This window comes from Desmodus rotundus, chromosome 1 (assembly GCF_022682495.2).
Source record: "Desmodus rotundus isolate HL8 chromosome 1, HLdesRot8A.1, whole genome shotgun sequence".
Lineage (NCBI taxonomy): Eukaryota > Metazoa > Chordata > Mammalia > Chiroptera > Phyllostomidae > Desmodus > Desmodus rotundus.
In genome coordinates this window covers 116,234,596-116,247,081 of record NC_071387.1, presented here as the reverse complement: position 1 = coordinate 116,247,081, position 12,486 = coordinate 116,234,596, and the positions used below count along the sequence as shown (strand labels likewise).

Sequence of the window (12,486 nt, the reverse complement as noted above, 5' to 3'; positions counted from 1 at the left end):
TTTATGATGCATGGATTTAAAGGCAATTTCTCCTTTTGTATCTTTGTAAACCCACTGGAGTAGGCAGGATCCCAAGATGGCCCTCAAGATACTTGCCCTTGTTTACTCCCATGATTAGATTTTACATGCACAGTTGACTTGAAGAAAGTGAGTTTTCTTTTGTGAGCATGAGCCTTACTCCTTTCTGGAGTAAGAGATTAAAATGATGGAATCTTTTACTCTTTTTAAAATAAATTGCTTTATTGAAATATGTTATGGCTCATAAAATCCACTCAGTACAAATGTACAATTTAATGACTTTTAGTAAATTTACAGTGTTGTGCAATTATCATTATACTCCAGTTTTAGAACTTTGCTATCACCTCAGGTATTTGCTTTGTGCCAAGAGGTTAGCCAAAGAACATATTTGCATATGAGCATATGCATACCCCTTGGACAAAGACAACAATGTGGTGAAGGGTGGGGTGGGGTAGGGTGGGAGGGGGGAAAATGTGAGACACCTGTAATCGTGTCAACAATTTAAAAAAAGATATAAATCATATGCTAAGTCTGTGGTCAAAACCCTCCAGTGGTTTCCTACCTCATTCAAAGTAGAAGCCATAAGCCCTATGTCACTCTCTCCCCATTCCTACTTCCAATATATCTCTCTTCTTTCAACCCCACTGGTTTTTCTACTTTCCTTCAACACCCTGAAATGTTGAAGGAAATGTTCAACACCCTGCTTTAGTACCTTTTCTCTGCTGTGCCCTCTGCCTGGGAAAACCTTCCCCCAAAAGTTTGCACTGCTCTCCCTCAACTCCTTCGGGTCTCTTGTTCACTGCCACCTACTCAGGAACACCTTCCTCGACCATTCTACTTAAAATTGAAGGGACACACACACAAATGTGGTAACATGGTGGATGTATGGGTGTTCTCTCTGTAATTCTTTCAAATTTTTCTAAGATTTTAAATTTTTCATAATAAAATGTTGAAGCATACCCACACACACCAGTTCCCCTTTCCTTGCTTTCCCACTGCACTAACATCTAATATTGGTTGTACTTACTGCCTAACCCACACACAACACAAAGAATTCAAACCCCATTAAGGGCAGAGGAAGGATTTTTGTGTTTCATTCACTGCTCTATTTCTTGTAAAAACAAATGCCTATCACGTACCAACATCAGATTCCTGGTTTTAGTATCGTACTGTAGCCATTTAAGGTATAACCACTAGGAGAAACAGGATACAGGCTGCCTTCTCACTCCCTCCCTCTCTGTACTGTTTTCAATCTCCTGTGGGCCAATCAGTATTTCAAAATAAATAAACATAAATATATATAATGTATCTCATATATATGTATATATAAATATAAATGAGAAAAAATTCCTCTTGTATCAAGTTGCTAATTGATGGACTCATTCCTGTGAAAAATTGTTAGATTTTATTATTAAATTCACTTTATTATATTTTATCATATTTTAGAAGCTCTTTTAATTAAGAATATAATTCTGTATTTCCCTTTTTGTTTTGTTATTATCAGATTTGGGCACAGATTAGCTTTGCATAGTTTTTAATGCTCTGAATCAAATTTTAATTTTCTTTGAAATTTTAAACTATTTGATTATGATTTTGACAGTACTAAATAATATTTACTACTATAATTTCAAAATGTGCCTATTATATTTTATATATAAATGTATCTTATTTTATAATTATAATTTATAAATATGCCTATTTTATAATGATAATCACATTACTATATTATTATCACATTACATATTGTTATATTATTATATTACTATATAATGATATATTAGTTCCATTTTTGGTTTTGCTTCTTAGCTCTTTTTTAAACTTAGATTTGTAAGAGGTTTATCTATTTGTAGGTTTTGTTCCCAATTTTACTTTAATTTATTAATTGTACAGTACTTTAATTTTCATTTTATTATGTAGTTTTATAATCTACTTTTTGCTAAAGTTGATTTTTTTGCTGTATTTTCTTTTTGTTTTTAATCTTTATAATTAGCTTGTCTCTGTTATTTTTCATTTAATGGAAAAGACATGAGTTAACTTCTAGCATAGATTTTATGGGTCCTGTAAATTTTTTAACTTACAGTTTTATAATTTTAAATTTTTAAATAGAGATAGTATGTTTGTGATTTTTCTTTATGGCTTAATTATAATTGTGGAAAGAATTTTAAAATACAGCTTTTGAATTAAAAAATCTCTAGGTGATATGGCTAATTTAAATGTCATCATTAATTTTCATCAGAGTGAAGGCTGTTTATGTAATTTGTATGTTTTAAAATTTATTCTGATTTTTTTGTGACTTAATATATCTTTGCTTGGTGATAATGTCCCGTGGGTGATTTAGAAGGTGTGATCTCTGCAAGTACCAAATTTACTGTAAATTTTGCCTAAGTCAAATTGAGCTATTTGACCTCTAAGTCCTTTTGTAATTTTTTGTGATCTCACTCACTGATAATCAGTAGGATGCCAAAGTCTCCTATCTTCTATTGATTTCCTTTATTACTGAAAATATTTTTTACTTCATACATTCCATATCAAATTTTATAACATTTCTTTAGTATAAAGTACAAAGGCATAAAACATAAAGATTGCATTTTTTATAACTATAAAGTAGCTATCTTTAACATGACTTAATCTGATGAATTATTTGTAATATTTTGTCTTTTCTTTTTTTAATTTGAGAGTTCTTTATAACTAACAAATAGTTGAGTATTTATTTATTTTTCTCAATATAAAATGGATGTCCTTGCCTTTTTTTAGAAATGGGAGCTTAATCCATGTGTATTATTATAGCCAATATACTTAGTCATATGCTTTTCCCTTTATGTTAATTCCTTTACCTTTTCTTTATTTCTCAATTGATTATGATTTTTATATTTCATAGTAATTTGTAAGACACATTTGTATTATCTAAATTTTACTAATGGTTAACTTCAAGATTCTCAAATTCTTAAAATTCTTTCTTTAACTGTTGAGGACATAACAGGATAACTTTGGATTCTATGATCCCAGAGAAATTTTGCACAAATTCCTTGCCTGCCCTAGTTTTCAGAATTTAATGTTTAGCTTTTTGGTATAACTTGTTACTATATTTGGAAGTACAATAGATTATTCTTTTCTTAAGAAAATATTTTTTCTATTCAACTTTGTAGTTTTGTTTGTAATATTTATTTCCTGTTAGCTCATTTTGACATGTCAGCTTTTTCGTTAAGTTCTTGAGTTTGATTCTGTGTCTTTCATCTGAAATACCTTTAAAGCCTAAGGAATAAAATAGCACAGATGCCATCCAATCAATTAAACTTTACCCATCTGTGGAGAGTTATTTTTTGAAAAAAAAATTTACAAGATTAAATACTTGCTATTTTAGTGTTAGCAAACATGAATCACAAAATTTCTTTGACTGAAAGATTTTGTGCTTATTGACACATTTTAAAAACTTTGTATAGAGTTCATTTAGATCCCTACAGGAAAACTCAGCAGTCTAAGAGGATTTATGCCGTTTTAAGGAACCAAAACTGTGGTGTGCTCTTCTGAATTGCACTGCATAATTTGGATACTCTTATGCATTGCACTGCATAATTCACATCATTCCTCTAGAGTTCCAGGCATAGATATCTTCTCTAAGTACTTTATCCTCCTATAAATTTTGTTTGAAGGGTTAATGACACCTGCTGAGCAGCTAACATCTTGTTAGAACTCAACAAGAATGACTGAATGGCATAGCTTGGCTCACAAATCTTGGCAGATGTGTACAGAATTGCTCTCCCTTCACTCAAGCCAGGGTGATGAGACTTTGTTATATTTTCATTAGCAGTGATAAAACGATGCATCGTTATTTTCCTAATTAGCCATTAATACCAGTTAAGTGTGTAACGAGATCACAGTTTCAGAATTTGGAGAATATATTGTCAACAATGAAATCTAATGAAAAAGAAAATGACTTCTTATATTTAAAAAAATATCTTAAATAGTTATTGATAGAATTACTGCCATCATGCCAGACACTAGTATCCTTTCATTTCTTCTGTTTTGTTTTCATTCTTATTACTAAAATATATAATAGTCTGATGGGAAGAAACTTCTGAAAATAACAGAGTGAATTATAGTAATTTTTAAAGAAACAACATACTGAAGTATTTACAGGCTGATAGCAAGAAATCTCACTGCATTCCTTAGAGTAAAAGCTTTCTTATAACAGAGTTGCCATGGATGCTAAGACAAATCAATGTAAGCAGATCGATTTTTCTTAGGTCTTTAAATGTTTAAGCCAGCACCTGGCCTTTGTAATATATCTTGGTTGTAGGTAATAGCTAGGAATTTCAGATGAAGGATTACGATTTCTGAGTTAGTTATGCTACCTCAAATGATCCATTGGATGTGGCTGAAAATGCCAGCTTTAAGTGTATTCATGGGATTAGGAATGAATACTTCTTTTGCCTGAAATCGTGTGGTTTAGCTTTAGTACTTACTGTAGTCAATCCATTTCTTTGAAATATTGAGCTGTCTGACAGCTTAAAATCCTAAGTTTCCTTTAAACTTGAGCCTGGCTTTGGAGGAAAAAGGGGTAGTGTGGGGTGGATTTTATGTAAGTCTCTCAGAAGAAAAGTCGCTGAAGTGCTTTTGCTGGCAGGGCACAGGGAAGACTAGCAAACTGCTTCATCTCAATCTTTTGTGGGTTTTTCCCTTAGCCTAGATCAACATTTAGTCAGATAATTGACGTCAAGGACACTGGAGTCTCTTGTTGGACCTTGTATCATTTTCCTTCCATGAAAAAAACATGGAAAAGATCCAAATGCAAAGTTCACACTTTGCTAAGCCAGTTGGATATTAGGTAAAGTCTTCACACCCTTGTACCCTTTATTCCCTGGATGTTTATTTTTCATCTTAGTTGGGGGACTGAGTTTTTATAAATATCTCCTGATCAAATATCACCTTACAAGACTCCTTTCTTTGTGAATGCAGTCAGGTACCACAGTTGTATTAAAAATATATTCTATGGAGATACTAACACACTGGAGAAGCATTATTGCCATGTCAAACATAAATATCTAAATGGGCACTAAGAATTAACATGATGTGAGCAGTAGGCTTATAAGGCATGGGTTTAATCCTAGACCTCATGCCTGCTTCTGAATACATCATTGGTTTTATTTGTTTCTTCATCTATACATTGGAGGTAGCTTCACCTACTTTTGCTTAACTCAGAAATCTGGTGGGATAAGATTTCTGACATTGCTTATGAATTAGGGCGCCCTCTCCATATACAGATTTTATCTTCAATACACATATACTTGACAATAGTCTGTTTTAAACTTGAAAATATATGATAGAATGATATACTAGCTAACAATGAGGACATATATTAAAAATTAAATATAGAAAGAAAGAGTTCTTGAGAGAAAGAAAGAAGGAAAGAAAAAAGAAAAGAAAAGAAAAAGAAAGAAAGAGTTCTTGAAAAACCATAGTGGAGGATGTACTATCTGGGCTTTAAAAAAATCTTCATTCAAAAAGCACAGAGAAGGTGAGGATGAGCAGGTCAGAGAGAGGAGATCCAGTGTGAAACAGTGGAGGGCAGGAATGGACATGACATGTTCAAGAAATTGAGAGAAGATGACGTCCATTTTAGATTAAATCCCCTTTTATTTTAAGTATAAAAATGAAAACTTGAAGAGAATGACAACAGTCTGAACTTTTGTTCCATAGTAATAAGAAAAGGCTCATAGGGCTTGCATCTGAATTAACTGAGAATTAACAGGTTTTGCATTAATTTAGGAAGAAACTGAGTACTTAAGGGCTCAGAAGAATACAAAGAAAAATTAGCATCCTTTTGGGGTCTTCCACTAGAGAAGACTTCTATAGAATGGGATTTTAGAAGCAAGTGATAAAAGTGGATTTGTAGAGCCATGGACAGGTGGTTCAGTTGGTTGGAGCATCATCTGGTACACTGAAGGTTGTGGGTTTGATCCTGGGTCAGGACACATATCTGGGTTGCGGGATTGATCCCTGGTGGGGGCACATACAGGAGGCAATCGATCTGTGTTTCTCACATCCATGTTTCTCTCTCTCAGTAATAAAGTAGAAGTAGATTTGTAGAAAGGTTGAAAGCCAAAAGTTGGGGTCTGGAAATAGCTAAATAAGATGGTATGGTCAAAGTGCAGTTTGAAGTGCAGTCTTTAAAGAAGCACATTAAAGGTACAAGAAATGCTAATGTAGATTCCTCCTCCATTCATCTTGGTTCACCTTGCCCCTTGGCCCCAGAGCCATATGGAAACCTACAGGCAAACATTTTGCTGCCTTTTACCTGTTCTGCTTTCTTAAGTTCCCTCCTGCCCAGAAATAGGAGGGTTGTGTTTTGTTTAAGACTATCCATGTTCTGGTCCATGTACCCCTCTCTAAGATTTCTGCCTCTTTCTCCCCAAAGGAACTGTGTTTCTGAAAACACCCTGATCATTTCCTATCAAGTTGCTTTCCTTGTCTTTCTCCCATCAGGAGTGTCTTTTCTCCTCTCAACCATATGAGTTCAATCCTCTTTCAAAATCCATGCCTTCAAAAATCACTTTTCCTTGGAATGTCACTGGCTACTTTTTGGTTTTCACTTAGCAAGTATTTCCTTGTGTTGTTTTACTTGAATGTCTTGCACTTTCTTTCTTTTGCTAGATTGAGAACATTGCAAAGGGGCTGTGTCTTGTAACTTGCTCAGGATCAAATTGCTCAGGATCTGTGCAAATATGGTTGGTGATGATATCATAGATTGTTCTTCCATGTATGTGTGACTCAATCTCACATAGACTAATGTTTGCAATTCTGTGTGTTCGTCCATTTTTAATGAAAAACCAGAGCTGCATAAAGACATAGGAACTTCTAAAATGTAAGCTTTGTAAGATCAGAGACTTGTTTTGGGTTTAGCACTGTATTTCTACAGCTTACTGCCAGGCCCAATTGTGGACTTAATACCTATTTATTGAATGAATGCTGTCTTAATTTACTTGAACTGTAGGTCTTAATCTGGTACTTTTAAATACCTAGCAGGAGACCTCCGAAATGTTGTCTCAACAAACAGAATTATTAAGTGTCTTCCCAATGGCTAATGGATAGCATCCAGCATCTCATCATTTTCTCCTAGGATAAGAAAACCTTGGTTTTTGTTCTGTTTGTTGTTTCTTCTTTTCAGAAGAGGACAGAAAAAATAAGGTGGCAAATTATAGTTGGTATAATTTGGTTTCAGCTTATTCCATGTTCTGGGTGTTTTTATTATTGACCAGATATCACAATAGAACAGAGGAAAAATCTGAGGGAAGATTACTTTCCAAGATTTATGAACCTTTGTTAGACTTTCCAGGTATTTATTTGAGGCTTGCTCACTCTTTTATCTACATCGACATCTCATGGTACATGTTTTGCTTATCCTACCCTGTGTGTTTCTTTTTATGGCAACTTGCCTGGCACTATTCAGAAACTGAGAAGAATGTTAAATATCAAGACCTTAAGTTATTCACTTTTAATGAAGCTTAAAGAACAGAGCCAAAGAAACAGATGTGTGAAGAGACCACTGACTCTTTTCTCATTTCTCTTTTCTTTTGTCTGTAGCTCAAACCAGGGCAGAACAGCTGCAGGGACAGTGACAGTGAAAGTGCCAGTGGAGAATCCAAGGGCTTCCACAGGAGCAGCTCTCGGGAAAGGCTCAGTGATGTAAGTATTAAAAAAAAAAATGAAACAAAACCACCAGACCATACATCCCTTGAGTAAGGTCTCAATTTGCCAACACTCTGTCCCTTCATATCACTTGGTATATCCAAGTATTATAGTTCACCCTTTCTTGATGTACATGTGGTTGAGCCTTGTGTTACAGTGTCATTCCATTTTCTAGTTCGACCTAAAATGTGTTTTAACAATTTATAAGGTAGGTGGGAGTATTTGTCACCTTAGAAACAGTCAGGAAATTCAGTTCTGTTTCTTGCCAAATAAGTGGCTGATTAGTCACCCCTTCCAACAGAAATGAAATGGCAAAAAGGGATTATTACCAATATCATGGGTGAAGAAATTACAAATAGCCCATAATTAAATGACATCATCTCCCCATCTCCCCATTCGAGGGGAGAAACCCTTGTCAGAATACACCATGCCTCTTGAGGAATCTGTCAGCCCTCTAACCTCCTGCCCACTAACGGGCCTAATTCCCTATTACCACTTCCAAGAGCCACCTGGCCCTCTTTAGAAACTTGCCTTCTTCCCTAACCTGTCATATGACAGGATTCATGACGGATCCTTGCCCCTGAGAGCAGCACTTGGAAACTTTCTTGTAAAATAGATCAAGTAGGTAGAAAGTTTTATTAATAGTATCAACACAGAAACATTATCAGATTAAGTGAGATAATATTCTTAAGAAGGAAGATAGCAATTCTGTCTCTGAGTTTCAAGAAGAGGAAGCAGTGTTTGGGTGTATAATAGAAGCAAAACCCATTGTCTCTTATCTTCCTTTTTTATAATGCTCTGAAGCAGTTGCCTTCACTATGGTGCATAAGGTGATCTAGTATATTAAGTATTAGTACTTACTTCTTACCTAAGTAAGAAATTACACTTTACTAATATCCAATTTAATAAACAAGGAGTAATTCATGTCTATAATTTATAAACACTCTTATCTTAGGAATGTGCTCATAACTTTTTGTTACTGAGAAGTGTCCATAGCATAGAAGGTTGGAGACCATTGCAGCACATTGAGTGATTTCTCCATCAGCCAAGGTAGACAACCCCCAGGGTCAGCTACCTTCCTACACCTCTCAGGAAAGTGTGTGAGATGTAGGGTGATATTTGATATATATAGTATTGAATTCTTATAAGAATTAAGTTGAGTACATGAAGTATTATTTCTGTAGTACTTTTAATATCTTATTTATAGACAATCACCTCCCCATATTTTAATATTAATATCAATTAACTCAGCCTTTGCTATTAGTATTAATACGTATGTATATGAATATTTATTTGTGTGTTTATATTTCATTAATTTTGCGATAGAACTATAAATTATAATGATAAAATTATAACAGTATTTCTTACCTGTGTTGCTAACAACAACACTTAATACTTAACTAGCTGTTCTTCTGAGATTTTGTTTTGCTTTTAATGTGAGCTCTTATTGACCTGGAAATTTTCCCAGAATTAGTTCATCATAATTTCATCATAAAGTGGATAAATGAAAGCCACATTAAGTTAGGGACAAGAGCACAGAATTATAGTCATAGAGATTTTTTGACCGGTTGCCCTCAATTTATTTTCCATTAGACAAAAAAAATTGGCTAAAGATATCCCATGTTCATGTATAGGAAGATTTAATGATGCGGACACTGGCCAGCAGTGTCCATGATATTGTGGATGAGACGAGACAAATTCACACACACTGCTGAAGTCCTGTGGAGGAAAAGGGGCGGCACGGCCACTCTCGCAAGGGGAGAGCGCCTCTACCCTTGCCTTGACAGGCTTTTATTGGCTTTCTAATAGCATACATCAAAGAAGGTTCTCATTTATTATGCTCAGGTTTGCTTTAGGTAATTACTTTTTACAGATAGCAAAGGAAAGGATGTTACTAATTACTTCCTACAGATTAACAAGGAAAAAATGTTGCAAATGCAAGGGAACCATAAGAGTAATTGGTCTGGTTACACTTCAGTCCTTGGGAGAATTAACACAGGCTTCAGGAAGTTACTTTAAAGATATGCAGTATTTGCTGCTTCAACTCAGGGTGAGGGGGCTTTAGCAAGAGCAAGTCTCACAGCATCCTCGGTATAATGCAGGCCTGGTGTCCCATAGGAGAGCCGATCCATGGGTTTGGCATCTTGTGTGCAGCCACGTGCCTATGGGCTTTCCAATAGGGCTGGGCTACATTTGCCATTCCACGCAGATAGGTTCCCTATAATTTAGTATTGTTAAGATGTCAGTATTTCACAAAGCAATTTTCAGATTCAATGCAATAGCTATGAAAATTGCAACAATCTTTTTTGCAAAAATGGGAAAGCACATACTCAAATTTATATGGCCTGTCATGATGCCCCTAGCAGAAAACACAATGTTGAAAAAGAAGAACAAAGTTAGGAGACTTATACTTCCTAATTTCAAAATTTACTACAAATCTACAGTGATCAAAATAGTATGGTAATAGTATACTAATACTATTTACTAGTATTACCATAGGCCAATGGAGTAGTATCAAGAGTCCAGAAATAACCCCATGCACCTCTGCCCAGATTTTTGACATGAGTACCCAGTACATTCAGTTGGGAAAGAATTTTCTCTTCAACAGATGATGCTGGACAACTGGATTTCCCTATGCAAAAGAATGAAGTTGGACACATGTATCACACCATGTACAAAAGTTAGCTCAAAATAAATTAATGCCCCAAATATAAGAGCTAAAACCATAAAACCCTTAGAAGAAAACAGATGAGGAAATCTTTACAACCTCGAATTTGGCAGTGGATCCCTAGATATGACACCAGAGGCATGAGCAACAAAAAGGAAAATAGAAAAATTAGACTTCATCGAAATCTTTTGTGCATGAAAGGGCATTACCAAGAAAGTGAAAAGAAAACTTATATATTGTGAGAAAATATTTGCAAGTCATGTAACTGTTAGATGTTTAATACCTAGGTATGTAAAAGGACTCGAACAACTCAACAGTAGCCAACATCCCAATTCAAACATGGGCAAAGGACTTGAGTAGACATCTGTGCAAAAGTAATCAATTAGCCAAAAAGCATATGGAAAATGCTCTTTAGCATTAGTCATTAGGGAAGTGCAAATATAAATCTCAATGAAATACCACTTCGTATCTACTAAGATAGCTATAATTTTTTTTTCAAAAAGGATAGTAACAAGTGTTGGCAAGGATATGAAGAGTCCAGCATTTACTAATAGGAATGTAAAATGGTGCAGCCACTGTGGAAAATAGCTAGGCAGTTCCTCAAAAAGCTAAACACAGAATTACTACATCCCCACCAATTCTACTTTTAGGTATGTACTGAAAATAGGTTCTCCAATACTTGTAAGCCAGTTCATTGCAGCATCATTTACAAAAACCAAAAGGTGGAAACAACACAAATGTCTATCAGAAGTTGAATGGATAAACAGAAAGTGACATATATGGAGAATGGAATGTTATTCAGCCATAAGAAGGAACACAGTTCTCATACATGTTACACCAATGAACTTTGAAAACATAATGCTAAGTGAAAGAAGCTAGATGTAAAAAAGACAACATTGTATGATTCCACTTGTATGACTTATCTAGAGTATGAAAATTTGTAGAGACAGAAAGTAAAATAGGAGTTACCAGAGATCCGTGATGTGTGTGTGTGGGGGGGGGGGGTAGTTATTGCTTTATGGTTATAGATTGTCTGTGTGGGGTGATGAAGTAGTTTTACACAAATTGTGACTGAATTGTGCGGTAAAAATGCTTAAAATGTCAAACTTATGGTGTATGTATATTTTACCACAATAGAAATAATGTTAAAAATATATATTAGGGTTGTAACAGTCCTGCCAGTGTACCAAGTAATTTGAGTTTGTGTTGCTTAGTGTTAAAATACATACTTTTGCAAAAACATTATTAAAAATAAGAGGAATAAGTACAAACAGCCTTTTTAAAAGACTTACTGAAATTAGTCTACAGCTAATTTTTCCCCAGTACCGAATACTCTGCCTACTTCTTGATGGTTTTATTAGGGTTTTTTCCACTCTAGGTTTTGGGAATACCAACTAATACTTGCCATGTGTGACCTCTAGGGTCATTCTCACTGCTCCTTTTCAGTGGCTTTTCCCTTCACTTTATGTTTTTTCCTCCCACAAATGTGTTGATGTGTCTCAGGTGAAGACTAGAGGAGAACCTTCCTCAGGTTTCAAGATTCTCTATGGCACTCTCATCTCTCCCATCTTCTGTTTTGCCTCTTCAAGCTGCCTTTGCTTTCTTTGATTATCAACTCTTATTTTCACAACTCAGGAATGCTGTGTGCTCCACAAGGATCATCTCCCACCCCATCTCACCCCACCCCACCCACCCTACCCTGACATGAAAACCCTCCCCACGCAGTAAGCTGGGGCAAAGGTGGGATCATCTCACTTGCTTCCCTTCTCTCTGAGATCACTGGCTTGTGCTGCCTATGGTCCAATTTCTGCAAACCCTTTTTTAATACCTTTGTCTGTTTCTTTAGTAGCTTAAGCTTAAGCTACTAAAAGTAGGAGAGTATATTCGGTCCCTGTTAGTCCACCTTGCACATTCTTTTTTTTTTCCAGCCGAAATAAAAATTCCCAGAAGTCTTCTACCACATTTAATGATATTTTTAGAAGCTTTGGCTTCTAAAGTTGAGACTTTCTCTTAAGTGTAGCTAATGAAGATACTGCATTAGTGATGCTTTTTTTTTTTTTTTAATTGGACAGGCCAAAAGAGTAAGAGCAAAGAATTTCATTATAGCCAAAGGA

The 12,486-nt window shown here is 35.1% G+C and overlaps 1 protein-coding gene across 5 annotated transcripts in view; it reads left to right on the top strand.

Annotated features, from left to right (window-relative positions):
• AUTS2 (activator of transcription and developmental regulator AUTS2) overlaps window positions 1-12,486 on the top strand; it is a 1,165,474-nt gene that overhangs the window by 529,444 nt on the left and 623,544 nt on the right. For all 5 annotated transcript variants that reach the window (XM_053929825.1, XM_053929823.1, XM_053929827.1 and 2 more), the window contains one exon: window positions 7,600-7,701. In XM_053929825.1, coding sequence (XP_053785800.1) covers window positions 7,600-7,701 — 102 coding nt within the window. The remainder of the gene's footprint in view (window positions 1-7,599; window positions 7,702-12,486) is intronic.